We start from the raw sequence: 15,389 nt of genomic DNA, 5'->3' as shown, positions 1-15,389 counted from the left end.
ATATCAACAGTGAATCTAAACCAACAGTATGTATAGCAACTGAAAACTTGAATGGGTACATTGTATGTCCCTCCTTAACAATGAAAGAACAAGCGACATTTACATACATTTACGAGCGATTCATGAAGAATATACCATTCCAATTAACGGGGAAAATATAGATAAATATCCAAGTGAAACTTCAGGTAATTCATGGTTGAGAATTCACTGTTATTGAAAGCTATGAGAACAAATACCCAACACGTATGTCAATGACTAGGCCAATGTCACAATGAATTTTGTATGGTATGAAAACACAGTGAAATCTGAGAATGAGCAGAGATATACATGCATGAAGGTAATGAGTGCTTGTTGTCATCATTTACAGGAAATCGACAGTGAAAGCTGAAGCCTCATCAAACAACAGACAAGACCAATTTGGCATTCAACTTTCAGTGATTATCACATCAATTAAACTGGGATATCATGTCACTGGCCCTCTCATCCGCTCTGACAAAAGGACATGGTACTGATGCACACTATGGTATGTTGTAAATGACTTTGGCAAAACAAAAGAGGATCCAGAACTCTTGAATGGACAGTTTTCAATGTGTGTGTGTGTGTATGTGTGCGCATGTGTGTATGTATTGTGTGTATGTATGCCTGTATGTATGTATGTGTGGTGTGTGTGTGTGAGCATGTTTTAGTGTGTGCGTGTGTGTGTGTGTGTGCACTAGTATATGTATTTGTATTGAGTGTGTATCTGTTGCCCTATACTAACTTAACATATCATCCTCAGTTTTTCTTCTTCCTGTTGTTGGCCATGCCATGCTCCACACCCTTCTGCACCACCTTCATGTAAGCCTGGCTCACAACCTGTATGGGTTCATAAAAATCAAACATTAGACAAATCTATGTATGGCATATTCTTCTCAACTTCAGGCACGATACAGCATGGCAAGACCTTTTCATGCTGATGAGTAGGCATTCTGTGAATTGTGAAAAGAGCATAAAATGAAATGTACATCAAATGACATTCCAAATTAGTCATTTCCGAAAACCTTGATCAACTACAAATACATCATCATCTACTTTTAACACAAAGAATTAAAACTGTTACACACGACTAAAAGTTTCTTGGTGAGAAGCTTTCAGACAGCATCAGCCATATTTCTTCAGCTCTGGGTAGTCAAAGGCCTCCTTCTGTGGCCTGGAAGTCAAAGGTCACACAGATCACGTGACACAAGGCTGTTGTGGGTGGGGGGAAGGCGGCGGTGGCGGCTATTATTTACAATAGTAAAGAGAAGAAAATATTATGTTTGAAGAGCACCGTGTTCACTTACCTTCTCCCAGATGACTTCTGCTCCCAGGTCGATGTAGGAGCCTACCTCCCGGTACTGTCCGCTGTATCTGATGTACGACCACGTGCACAGGCTGACCAGAGACGCCCACAACACGGACGTCAAGATGTTGGCTAGGGTGTACATTCCAAGCAATGCAAAGAAACCTGCAGCAAGGTACAATGGGAGGGGGGAAATTAGATGATGATAGAAGTAAAGCAAACATACCATTGCAATAGAACTTGAAAAGACGACTTTTTTTACTTGGCTTAGGCCACTGCAATGAAATTTGTTGGCTCTCTAAGATTTTATGTAACAACAGGGCATCAAGAAAACTGAGGGCTGAGAGGACAAGTTGCATCTGAAACTGAATAGACTTCCCGCTCAGATTCTATTTTCATGTTGATATTGTAATCTAGTATGATTTTTGAAACAGTGAACCAAGAAATCAAATTGGCGTGGCCTAAGCTTGATTAAATATACGGTATGATTATGTATGGGCATATACCAGATACCAGTACCCTAACAGATAGTTAATTAGTGCTGGTGACAGGTACTGTTGCTTGAGGTTGTCCACACAACATACAACATGCAGTACACAGGGCACTGAGACACATACACGTAGAAGAGAGTGTTTTGACATATGGAAAGGAATGTTATTTCACCTGATAGTACATATGAAACCACCATGACTGCAAACAATGTGGCTGGTGTTTGTGCAGCACGGAAGATGTTCTTGCTATCGTTTTGCTCACAGAAGTGCTCGAAGGCCTCCTCCACTTCCTTGTCCAGCTGCTCGGCAAAGGCAGAGCTGAACTCTTCCCCTCCCATCTTCTTCTTTTCGTGGAAGATTTCTAGACAGTTCTCTTTGAAACGCTGGTGGTGTGAGTCCAGTTCATCTGGGTTCAGGTAGGGCTGACTTCCTCCACAGATCTATCAGAGATAAACATAGAGGTTTTATATGACTGTGTGCAGCATGTATAAAATTGCAGAGTGTCTGCAAATGCAAGTGGTGAAAGTTTGACAGTCTACCTTTGTCTTACTATAAAAACATTAACAGTAAAGTTACAGTGGCGGCTCATGCCATCATACTTATACAATGAGAGGCTTAACGGGATCTTCCTAAAACAGCAAATACACCTCTATGATTTACCTCCTATGCCCCAGAAATGCTCTTATACTCACAGTGAGAGTGCATCTATGACTAAGTCTAAGTCATAGATGCACTCTAATTAGTAAGACTTGCTGGCTAATAGCTGCAGTTCTACCCATCACACCTAGGTGGTATCCTTACACAACCATTAACTGCAATAGTGTTAGCATTGACAACCCTTTGTTATTGTTCAATATGCAGGCAAATAGATGGAACATGTATGTAATGAGAATCTATTGGCATTCGGCTAACAACAACAGAGATGAATGTGGATCCACCAGAACTACATTTGTGGCTGTGTCATGCCTAGCCTGACAAAATCATGGTAACAGCCCTCCCACAGGTCAAGGAGACCTGGACAGTGAGAGTTTGCATTACAAAGACTAATCATGTCATGATCTCCAGCTTTCTCATAACCTCCCATCAAACTTCCACCACTGTACTGTAGATTATATTTGATCATTTCTCTCAAAATCTATATTGTGACAATGCATTGACAGATCTGCATGATGGTTTGTTATTGATTCATATATTTCATATTGTATTACTAGTATTCTGTATCATTCTCTAATGTGTATTAAAGTGACTATTGTATTCCATTTATTACAGGTTTTGTTTTCAAGTTGAATGTGTTGTATGTTCGTCTGTATTTTTGTGGGTCAGCCGTTACCAGCAAGAGCTGCCTTGGTTGACCCAGTGTAATGACTTGTTTCATTCCTGATAAATACAAATGTCATGACCCACCTTCTCCATCTCTGCTTGATATAAGGCCTTTGCTGTGGCCACTGCAGCCAGGTTGTTTGCTTCTGCTGTTGCCTGCAGCATGGACTTTGGTTGTGGGAGCTCGTCACTTTTGAAGACATTCACGTAGGCCTGTTGTAAGGTAGACGGGGAGGTTGGAATGAACAAATACAGTACACTCATCATCTTGACATAACGCCAAACCGTGTGGTCATTTCCTAAACTGTTGATACTCTGTCTCCTTATAGAGCAGAACATACAAATGTCGAGAAAACTGTGTCACATGAAAGATTTCCAAGAATTTGAGCATCATTCTGGGCTTGCAGGAAACTATGACACTCTATCAAGCAGCCCTCAGTTCTCACACTATAAAGTAGGGCGAATGTCAAAGATACCATGGCTTATGCCTGCTGTTCCTCTGGTGTCGTTACCTTGAAGTATTCCACTAATTCCCTGGCCGTGACATCTGCACCGTTGATCTTCTTGACCACCAGGTTGGTTGGGTCCAGGAGCTGGGGCACCAGAACCTTCAGCTGTTCCTTGAAGTCACTCTCAATGTCTAGCAAAACAAAAGGGAAAAAAAATTACAAGATAGATCTAGAGTCATCTCTGCAACTACACCTCTTATCACACTTAGATAAGGATTGGATCATCATAACTAAGGGATCTCCCTGTAGCTCGACAGTCATAATCATTACCACAAGCTGCTAGGGGGCCCAAAGTCTAATTAGTTGTGAGGTCCCATCCAGACCTACCTGCATACCAAATACATTGCATCAAGACAATCTACCCAGGCCTTCTTGGGTTATCATGAAAACAACTGGAAGTACACACACACACGAAAACATACCCTCCTTTTTTCATGGAGGTAATGATGAAATCCAGTTGTACTACATAAGATGAGCCAGCCAATGACCAATAGAGAATTGGTAGCACATGGCTACTTCAGTATGTTAAGATTAAGTAGGATAGATTTTGATTATCATTAAGTCAGTACTGTATCTTATCACCTTTGAGTCTGCCATCAAACACAGGGTTGGTGGCAACCTTCATGCCTGGGTGAGGCATCAGGAAACAGCCCGTCTTCTCAAAACACTTCTTGATGTGTCTCCTCACGTTCTGCAGTTCCTCATGCTGCTTGTCTGCAATCTTTGCAGGGAAAAGAACACCAAATTCAAATTTCTTTACAGACATCTTCCATTATGAGTGAAAATTCAACGAGTGTGTTCTTGGTGAAAGCAACAGCAAAGATATAAACAAACGGAGACCACATACAATATATGTACTTGCCATGAAAAAAAAGGGATGTACAAGAAAGGTACCTCAAGTCTTCTTTCTAGAATATTCCTTCCTCCCTCGGATCCATAGTCTGCTTCATAGGGATAGCTCCAGTCTCGCACCAAGAACTCCAAGACCTGTAGTCAACAAAAGTTTAAGTATTGCGGTAACACATAAAGCGGTTGAACCTCAGACTGAGGGTAAAGTATGACGCTTTTTCGTCAGCTACTAGTATTAGTGCAATGGGGCTTTGCTACGGCTTGCATATTTTTAGCCAAGCGCATCGGGTCACCCCTACTCTTCTTGATAAGTGTGTTGGGTTCTTTTACTGTACTGGACTGCAAATCTACTACTTGACCATAATATTAACAGTGATATACGGCAACTGCAACAGTTCCTAAATTAAGGAGAAAAAGTTACCTGAAAAGGTGTTGATTTGGTATCTTCCAGGGCTAACCTTCCATATTCAGTAAACAACTGTGAGGAAAAGAACAAACTGGTGAAGGGTATTTCCAGCCATCAACATCACAAGGTTGTCATTTACGGATCAGTGACTGTGTAGTAAATAGCTATCTTTTGATCACCAGTGCCGAACAGTATGGGCAAAACTTATGAAGTCAGCTTTACTATACTTAGTAAAAACTGGATAGTACTGTCCTTCATTACACAATGAAAAGTGTTTACATGCCAACAATTTAGTAGTCTTTCTGTTGTGGTTGTGTAATAGATAACTGTAGTATCCATTTATCTAGCATTAGTGTAATATATAAATAATAATGAATAATTATGAATAATACAGATATCAGTATTATTCATTTACCTAGCAACCTGATAAAAAAACTAGTCACAAGCTTAGCAGGGCTCGAAATTCAGTTGTGGTAATTGGTGCACTGGTGCACCCAACCAAAAAAATTAGGTGCACAGAAAGAATTTTGGGTGCACAACATAGAACAACGTTAAATGTCAGCAAAATATAATTACAAAGTTTAACGCTCTTAAGAACTTCAATCTGTAATTCTATAGCTATAAACCTTAATATTTCAAACAAGTGATACATCAAGTACAACAAAAGGTTTTATTATTTTTTCTGATACTAAATTCAAGAATATTCTGTATACTTAGTGTATAATAGTACCCTTATCCTATAGCTTACAAAAATATCTAGGTGCACAGGTGCACCGACAGTCCAAAATGAGGTGCACAGCTCCAATTTTGGGTGCACACAGGTGCACATGCACCCACTATTTCGAGCCCTGCTTAGTAAGACTGAAAACAGAAGGTACAGCAATCAAGCGAGTCATACAGACTACTTCTGATGACACACAGTAACAGTGATAGCCAGCTCACGGTGAGAACGTTGACCTGTGCAAACACAACCTACTTGCAGATGCTGCAGGTCGTCCTCCTGTATGTTCTGTGTGAGGTTGTAGACCTGTACAGAGCTGGTCATGGTGCTGAGGGCAAACACCGTGGCACAGTCCTTCACCGTTGACTGGCTGTCAAAGGCTCCCTGGGTGTCTAACAGCACTATTGCTACCTGTGTGGAGGTAGTCAGAAGGACAGTTGCACTGATATGCCTGTCACACTGTCACATCATCATGCCAGACATTTTGGTAGTAAAACTGAAAAACAAACACTATGTAGTTTCGTGACACAAGCTTAACAGATGACAAAATGTACTGGTACTACAACATTATTTCTATTTACAAATCTAACTTACAAATCAAATGAATTAGAAATCATGAAAATAACAGTTCCATATATATCCATAAACTTAATCATTCAATCTTCATTGTCAATAGTATCAGTCAAAAGCTATAATACTGAGAAATGTAATCATGTTTTTTCAGCTTCCCTGTTTACAATATGACAAACCAACGTCTACCAAAACACCAACAAGTGATCGTAAAATAAAAGGTCTAAATAAATAGACTACTGACCTCTTCTCCATTGGGCAGTGTGACTATGAAAGGGTCGCTCCAGATGAGGATACCTGTGGTGTGTCGTTCTGACCCCCCTCTCCAGGAGAACCCCTCCAGCTGCTGGTCTTCCTGTCCCAGCCACACATCCTGGCCCTGGTGCAACAGCAAACAACATCACACATAACATGTACACGCATGTTTACATTATAAATAAAAATATAATCTGACCAAGCTACCCGAAGACCTTTCTGAAGAAATCAACAAGCAGATGTAGCTAGCCTTCTCCCGCTACATCGAGAGCATGCAAAGACTTGATGCACTCACAGATAACATTTCCAGTAACACGCAAGTACAAGTCACCAAGAGTTAAATACCTAGAGAGACAATTGACTCGTAACTGAACCAAGTGAAACCCAGCACCAAGAGACCATGTCTAGCGATATAATAGACCTTAAAAATAACAGCATGCTTTCTAAATGATAAGTCTTGTGTGAATATGTGGGATTTGTACATGCATTATAGTACATCAATTTGAAGCAGATCTTAGAGACAGCATAAGAGGAACTTAAATCTAATGCAGTGCTGGAAAAATTAGTTACAAGTTACATTAGTGGCTATTTGAAAGAACTGCCTAAGGTCCACAAATTCAATGCAATGTTTACATTGCTCATTTCCTTCTTCTCCTCTTGGAGATTCCAATGATGAGTTCTGGCCACTACTAATCTTTTCCTTCAGAAGTGATATCCTCTAATCTATAACTTGAGAAAATTTAGGGTCTAGCTTAGTGTTCTAAAGCATGGTTTTGAGGTTTATTCTATGCCTTACAGCCTGTCTGTGTCTTTCGCTCTTCCCCCCCTTTAGAATTTAGCGGAAAGACGTTTTAAACAATGTGCATAAAATATTAGAATGGACCCTACATCTGCTGGGAAATAAATTTTCTCCAGTATAATTAATATCTCTCTGTATCTAAAAAAATGGAAACCTGACGAAAAAGTGTTTCAGTGTATTTCATGCTAGACATGCTTTTTAATTTACTAATTCATAAGTAACATTATTGCCTGTTTCTTGACATCTATCTGTAATTCTATGACACTTCAAATTTAAAGGTTATCACATTCTTAGGGTTCAGGCATCTACATCAATTTCAGACTGAAATCTATTACTGTAAGTCTACTTAGATCCGCGGTATAATTAGATCCGCGGGATCCGCGGCGACCTCTGCGCCGCGAATCAATTTCCCCGCGGATATGTTTATCGTACTTTTGCCCCCCTCCCCACATATACGAGTGAGCTCGACTTCAGGGAAAAGCGACACATAAACAATGCACGCGATTGTAAGCTTTTACACAGTACATACGAGTTAACAAGTGATATTACATATGATTCGCAGGAGTTTGGCCGAGCGGCGTCGCTACTCCCGACCGCTACACACATAGAGTAATTTACCGAGAAATCAGAAAATAACTATGGAGATACACGCCACAATTTTGGCTTTGCATTGTTGTTACGGGCGTGGGGACGCCGTTTACCGGCGTACAATCACGCTCTTTTGTTTCTTGCTATTGTTATGCTTGCAAACCATCGATATCGGTGCCTTTGACATATGTTGATCTCATTAAAAACCTGTTTTTCAAGAAAGCCAGCAAAAATACGTAAAGAAAAAGAAGATTTTCGCCCGAGCATTTGAGTCCCTACGCTGTGATTTGCCGCCATTCGCCGCCATTTGTGGTCGTATTCGGTGGAGAATCGATCCCTTTAATTTTCTTCCCGTGGAAATTCTGCTTAGGTAGGGTAGATGAGTCGTGTTTACGCCGTGATTTTACTTCAAAATACAGCGCGCTAGCGGCAAGGGCCGGGCTGGGCCGCCATCTTTGTTTACTCTTGTTTACCGCCTGTTCTAAGCGCTGATTGGTTTGAGTCAGAAAAACTTTGCCCTGATTGGTTGACTGCAAGATTTCACGTGATCACAAGGCGGGAATTCCCCGTCACAGTTTCGGCGTGGACCGCATTTTCTGACGATTTTGAAGCAGTTTTGTGGCGACCTTCGTAACATTTTTGATTTTTAAAAATTAACCAAACATTTTCTGATGGCAGTGCTCAGTTATTTCTTTTCTACTCATCGCCCAGCGCGAATTTAGAACCACCGCGGATTCTCTATTTGCCCGAAACCGCGGATTTTAGGCCCCGCGGATCTAAGTAGACTTACAGTAGCACCAAAATGTCCCACTCCCTCAAAATCTAATGTCACATTTTGTGCAAAAGCCCATCAATTCTCCTCTCACATCATCTACCTAGATTGCCTGAATACATGTGGACACTATTACATTACACGGCAAATACATTACATCACTTCCAACACAGCCTTTCCATCCCTCTAACTCAATTTACATGGTAGTCAGGACATGGGAGGTACATTCTGCAGATGTAGATCTTATTTTCCCATCCAAAACTGTCAGTTTAGATGACTGGAAAGGGAGCAGCAATTTCCCAGACGACATTACTCTGACTCTGAGCACGAAGCAGAGAGCTTCCACATCAGACTGATGACACCAAACATGTCCCAATCAAACGACTAAAAGCAATTGCAGAAAAAGAAGAAGGTTGGATGCAGCATGGGGCATATATAGATAGGTGCTTGCTGCCATGGAACATTGCTCACTAAAAGCAACAGTGGGATGAGGTCATGATTGCTGCAAGATGTTGCATCCAGATATCATAACTAAGCCTTGCCACAGGCATTGTAGATGAGTGGGATGAATAATGTATAGCCACCCAAATCCTCCTGCCAAAATGCTATTTCTACTGGAAGGTAAAGATTTAATACTGTACCACAGTATTCCCAGATGAGCACCAACACTGGAATGCATGCGGATAGAAACAGTTAACAATGATTTCTGCATTTATTTGGTTATTGATCTTCTTTCATCACTTTTTCAAGATTCACTTTATGGCTTGTAATTTGTCCCTTTGTTATTTTCCACCGGTATATATACGTAGGAATTGATAAAAAGAGAAGAGGATGAAGTCAAATGGAACTGATTTTAAAGAATATGTTGCATAGTTTCATTTTTTTTAATCATGCAAATGGGGAAAAGTGTCATCTTAGTAAGTAAGGGGTAAAAAGAAAATCACACAAAAAATGGTCAATTGTTCCACATTTACTTCTGATATTGCTTGGAAAGTACCATTCAATTTGTAATGCTATGTTCTGCAGACCTTATCAACAGTCGATGTACAAAATCCAATAAAGAAATTATCTGACACAGCAGTTATTTGGTTATAAAATGCACCTTCTTTGTTTCCAAAACACCAAATAGATCTAATTTTATCATTCAGAATTCATTAAGACATTTCATGGCCACAATATCATCAAACTGTCAGTACCAAAAGTCACCTTGCTTTTCAGGTATCGCAGGAAGAAGTTGAGTAGAAACGACTTGCCCTTACGGAAGGCACCAGCTACAGAAACGACGACAACCTTCTTGTCCTGGATGTGCTCCTTGAGGAGGACTGACCTAAGCGCATCCTCGTCAAGTTCGAAGGTGTGGTCGTCGGAGTTGACCAGAACCACAGGGATGGGTCTCCCGTTCAGCCCGATGCTGTCTCCTGCAGACATGTTTTCTGAAACAGGGAACAAGAGAAAACAGAACATGAGGTACATATATATTATATATATAATACCTGTTATGTCATGCCTGGGCCTGATACGGGTGTTCCGGACCGTGTGATAACTATCCGGATCACATAGGGTTCGGGAGGGTTATCACACAGGCTTCCATAGAATATTTCGAACGCATTTCGAACGCGTCGGTTGCGCGGCCGTCGGAAATTCGAATACCGGATTCGGAGATTGGAATCAATGTTGCTACATTTACTTGTTCGAGGACACAAAACTCCCTCAACTTCTGGCGCATTCCGCATTGAAATGTGTGTTTTCTCGGGTGGGTATGGCCAAGGTATGACATAAATAAAATACAACACGTTGTATTCCGCATCACCCTCGGTCCCAGCCCTCCCGCGGGACTTGGACCGCCTACGGCCGTCAGGCGATCCGACCCGTGGTCGGGCTGGTACCTCGGGTGATACGGAATACCCCGTGTTGTATTCTATATATATACAATCAGCAGGTAACACAGTCAAACGTGTACAAGTGACCACCTCTACATAAGGACCACCTGGCCTATGTGTCCAGTTTTTGGCGGTCCCTTACGGTCCCCCGAAAGTGCGAAATGGAACGAAATGGAACGAAATGGAACGAAAAGGAACGAAATGGAACGAAATGGAACGAAATGGAACGAAATGGAACGAACTAAAACAACATATGTAACATTATGACATGAAATACCAGTAGATAGCGAATTATAAGGAGTAGACCGGAACAAGAAACATCTTAAGTACAGAAGTGAGTGGTAAATACATATAGAATACAACACGGGGTATTCCGTATCACCCGAGGTACCATCCCGACCGCGGGTCGGATCGCCCGACGGCCGTAGGCCGGAGGGCGATCCGACCCGCGGGAGGGCTGGGACCGAGGGTGATGCGGAATACAACGTGTTGTATTTTATTTATGTCATACCTGGGCCGTACCCACCCGAGAAAACACACATTATAATGCGGAATGCGCCAGACGTTGAGGGAGTTTTGTGTCCTCGAACACAAAACTGCAACAACATTGACTCTAATCTCCGAATCCGGTATTCGAATTTCCGACGGCGGTGCAACCGGCACGCTCGAAATGCATTCGAAATATTCTATGGAAGCCTGTGTGATAACACTCCCGAACCCTATGTGATCCGGATAGTTATCACACGGTCCGGAACACCCGTATCAGGCCCAGGCATGACATATATAATATAACGTGTTTTATTTCTTGAATCTATGTGATAATATTAAATACAACGTTTTTGTCGCGTTTGTTTGGCTAGATTCTTCCCTGGAAATGGAGGCGCCGCGTGCAAAGAGATCGATCCGCCGCTCTTCCTTGTGTACCAACGATCTGCAAATGAATTGCGGCAAATAGCAGGGAAAAGAAGAAAACGGAACTGAGTATCGAAGGTAGGACCAGATTTTGAAGTTGGTGGTAACATTGCATCTCCAAGAGAGCATGAGGCAAGCGTAATCTTATCATGTTTACAGCTAGCGTGTTTGCGTGTTGTGTGAACCGTGAAATACCTGTCCTGCTCGTTCACACCCTCCCTTTGTTTTGTCGTGAACAAGGAACCAGAAATGTCTCCAGAGGACTCCACGTCCGTGTTTGAATGGAGTGTGAAATGTGTGAAATTGGTGACGCAGCGCAGAGCTTCATTTGCATATCATTAACGGTGGGGTCCATTCTCCGACAGGGGTCTGACTTTGAGCCGAACAATTGGTTGTACAAACGTCGTTGTTGCGGAGATATGCATATGCTACGTACTAGTTGTGGACTTAAATCGTATGTAAATAACTGGAAAGTCGGAGTTTGATTCAACCTGTCAGTAGCACGCCCACAGTTCCGTCGCGCTGGCAACAATGGCGGTTTATTTGTATGCGGGGCTCCATTTGGGGGAGAAGAGTTCCGTCCCGCAACACGCAAACACGCTGTATAAATAATAAAATAACGCTTGCCTCATGCCCTCTTGGTGAATTATGAGATGCAGTGTTACCACCAACTGTATAATCTAGTCCTAACTTCGATACTCAGTAGCCTGGGTGCCATCCTATTTCTACCGGGGCTCCTACACTCGCTACCCTAAAAAAAATATTTTCTTTAGGGTAGCGAGTGTAGGGGCCCCGGTAGAAATAGGATGTCACCCAAGCTGGATACTCAGTTCCGTTTGCTTGTTTTCCCTGCTATTTGCAGCAGTTCATTTGCAGATCGTTGGTACACAAGGAAGAGCGGCGGATCGATCCCTTTGCACGCGGCGCCTCCATTTTCAGGAAAGAATCTAGCCACACAAACGCGACAAAAGCGTTTTATTTGATATTATCACATAGATTCAAGAAATAAAACACGTAATATTATGTATCTACCACTCACTTCTGTATTTGAAATGCTTCCTGTTCCGGCCTACTCCTTATATTTCGCTATCTACTGGTATTTCATTTCATAATGTTGCATATGTTGTTTTAGTTCGTTCCATTTCGTTCCATTTCGTTCCATTTCGTTCCATTTCGTTCCATTTCGTTCCATTTCGTTCCATTTCGCACTTTCGGGGGACCCGTCCCTTAGACAATTTTTCTCACTGACACAAGTTTTATGAGAATCCTGTCTAAAGTGACCACTCGTCCTCATAGACCAGATCTTATCGGTCTCCTAGGTGGTCTTCTTGGGCAGTTTTAACTGTATACAGAAAATACTGCAAAAATATTAGTGTATACAGGTATTTATATATCTTTCATGCAACAGATAAAAACACTGCAATATAAGTGTGCTATGAGAGAATGACTTTTCCCCTGTGACTGTGAACATGCTGTTGAAAGCGTGGTATGCCACATGAGGTTCTTGCAGAAGCGCTGTACCTATTGCAAGATTATTAATGGCACCAATATGCCACCATGACCACAGCATGCACTCGGTACACTCCTTACCTACAAAGTAGATAGCAGAATCAAACTGTTCTGATGTACATGTAAGTCCAGATATTGAATGTTGGCTCAATGGATGGTGTCCAGGTGATCTCTAGCTGATAGTCACTGGATTCACCAAAAACATGAACGTGCACACATCATGAGCACTGTACAGCACTGTGAGTACTTAGGGTTAGAGATTGAGTAATCAAAATGCAAATTGGTAAACTGGCATTATATCCATTCAATCATTGATGACTACCTACAATCTTCATAGAGGAAAATTGCTTGCCATTATCATTTTAGAACGCCCACTGTACCATGATATATGCTAATACCCAATTGTTAATGCCATACAGCTAGAACAGAAATATGTACACCTAACAAAAGATGACATGTTCTCATATATAATGTAATCCAGTTAACTACGATGTAATGGAAAAAAACATAGGTAGAGATACAAAATATTACATAGCATTAGTTTCGCTGTTAGTCTCTTGTATCTAACTTACAGCATTTAGCCCCAATGGGGCATGAATATGGAATAAACTTCATTGTCATTGTCATTAAACCAGCAATGTTGGTAATGACACATGCTGAGATACTATCACATAATTGGTTTGAATTTGGAAGTGTGAAAGCTCATCTTCTGTCTTTATGACACGAGAAGGTAATTATCATTTTGCAATAACTTTCACATAATTTATTTCAACAATCTATGGGAACGTCCAATACAACACATCATGCCACTTGTAGTAAAGGTCAGAGGTTACCAATGATGCAATCAACAGAGGGTCCAAATGAAAGATTTCCCAAAAGACTTTAGACTTTGACCACTGCAGAGTAAAAGATAAGTGCAGCTTTAGAAGGTACATGTACATGTATTATGCCTACGTGCCCAGGTCAGGCCTTTTGCTACTCTTAATTTTTGCCGCCCAGGATTGTATAATAACAATGAATTATCATATCAATGATAAATTTTTGGCAAGTGTATATTACTTTGTGAAACATTTTTGATTCCATTCACTCTTTTATAACAAAATATATTTCTAGATGTGGCTGAAACTGTACCTTATAAATTTCAGGGTAAGTTAGATCACACCTTTTCTCCGATTCATCAACGAGAATGATATCTTGCCCTTTCCCAAAACTGATACAGTATACTAATAGACAATACTGTCAGATATTTGAACTTTTCTTGTGCAAGTGCGTGTGTGTCCAGAACAGTTTAGCAGCTTGTGCAAAACACGAGCCTACCATCTCTACACGGATTAAATTTCCTGACAGGGTCTTGTGATCTCTGTCACTATAATGTCATCACTCAGCTTTGATTAAAGAATAACGCATTTGTCACGGAACTGCAACATAATTATCCTAACAAAATTTTTTAAAGATTGTAAAAACTGCACATCATTTCCCTCCTAAAATTTCAAATACAATTTCATTGTGCAGTACAAGTTTTCTTTGAACTGGAAAATGTTTCTGTAACCTCATATAACTAAGATTCAAGGGTGGTCCATGTTGTTAGCAGTTTACTGTGCCATCATTCAGTCTTGTCTATCCTTGCAAGCGCTAGGTAACAAATTATTTGACGTGTTGGGCAACATGACAAATTTTCACATTATCTCTCAAACAACAACAACAGTAGAATAAAGTGAAGTGGACGGAAGGCTGAGTATAAAATTTTGGCCCTGCCATGCATGCATGCCATGTCGTGGACATGTTGCGCCATTGGCGTTCCATCTTTCAGGCATGTTCACTCCGGCGGTTGTCTGCGGTATCGTGTCAGTTCCTTTGGCAGCACAAGCTATGTTCTTCCAAGATAAGCCGTTACAACAACGATATCTGTGGAGGGTTGTTGTGGACATAAGGTGACAAATGAGTAGGTGGACGACAGTACTGTGCTGTAGAAAACCGTTACATCCGGAGGCTCTCAAAACACATGAGTCACGGGACTGTGTTTTCAGACCAAGGCCTAGGCCATTCTTACTTTACAAGTCTTGACACTTAACGAACTGCTATCACACGTCATGGTGTACCTGAAAATTGCTCCCCGCCCCCAAAAATATGGTAAATATACGCTACCTTCTGCAGAATCCATCTGTTTACGATTGCTCAATTCCTCCATCTTGGAAATCTACATCTGATGACGTCACTGCCTAGAGTCCCCTTTTGAAGGACAAACGCATTTCACTACTCGACCATTTCCGATGCCTTCTTAAATCTACATTAGGATTTATGCATTCCGTACGCATGGGTTTCTACGACTTTAACCAGACTTTGTGGAAAAATTCGACAGATTATGCAAATTTTGGGTGAGAGGTCCTGACCCCGTAGGTGCGTGATGACGTCCTTACGAGATTTTGGCGGAGCACACCAGTCCTTTGGTGTCTACTTCCGCATCTTAAAGTCTGATTCAGTGAAGAA

The 15,389-nt window shown here is 41.3% G+C and overlaps 1 protein-coding gene across 4 annotated transcripts; it reads right to left on the bottom strand.

The window, feature by feature from the left end:
• Positions 1–366: 366 nt before the first annotated feature.
• LOC136433736 (atlastin-2-like) lies at positions 367–15,299 on the bottom strand. 4 transcript variants are annotated; one of them, XM_066426205.1, is made up of 14 exons: positions 15,048–15,285; positions 12,984–13,088; positions 9,808–10,034; positions 9,243–9,269; positions 6,432–6,566; positions 5,873–6,028; positions 4,912–4,968; positions 4,536–4,628; positions 4,224–4,362; positions 3,645–3,772; positions 3,217–3,345; positions 1,985–2,252; positions 1,323–1,486; positions 367–855 (listed from the first exon to the last, which is right to left on the bottom strand). In XM_066426205.1, the coding sequence occupies exons 3-14, from the start codon at positions 10,027–10,029 to the stop codon at positions 775–777; spliced, it is 1,599 nt and encodes a 532-aa protein (XP_066282302.1). In that variant the 5' UTR covers positions 10,030–10,034; positions 12,984–13,088; positions 15,048–15,285; the 3' UTR covers positions 367–774. The 4 variants fall into 4 exon arrangements, with proteins under 4 accessions (XP_066282302.1, XP_066282300.1, XP_066282303.1 ...); XM_066426203.1 differs by lacking the exon at positions 12,984–13,088 and having other exon boundaries at positions 15,048–15,286; XM_066426206.1 differs by lacking the exon at positions 9,243–9,269 and having other exon boundaries at positions 15,048–15,283.
• Between the last annotated feature and the right edge of the window lie 90 nt (positions 15,300–15,389).

The sequence above is a fragment of the Branchiostoma lanceolatum genome, chromosome 4 (assembly GCF_035083965.1).
Source record: "Branchiostoma lanceolatum isolate klBraLanc5 chromosome 4, klBraLanc5.hap2, whole genome shotgun sequence".
Lineage (NCBI taxonomy): Eukaryota > Metazoa > Chordata > Leptocardii > Amphioxiformes > Branchiostomatidae > Branchiostoma > Branchiostoma lanceolatum.
The sequence above is the reverse complement of the archived record's forward strand: the minus strand, read 5'-3'. Positions and strand labels throughout refer to the sequence as shown.

Excerpts from the sequence above, each read along its gene's own strand:
- LOC136433736 (XM_066426203.1), bottom strand. The coding sequence starts at position 15,090 with ATGGAGGAATTGAGCAATCGTAAACAGATGGATTCTGCAGAAG. Across the intron at positions 4,629-4,911 it reads CCAAATCAACACCTTTTCAG|GTCTTGGAGTTCTTGGTGCG; the intron begins GTAACTTTTTCT and ends TGTTGACTACAG. Across the intron at positions 856-1,322 it reads CAGAAGTCATCTGGGAGAAG|GTTGTGAGCCAGGCTTACAT; the intron begins GTAAGTGAACAC and ends GAACCCATACAG.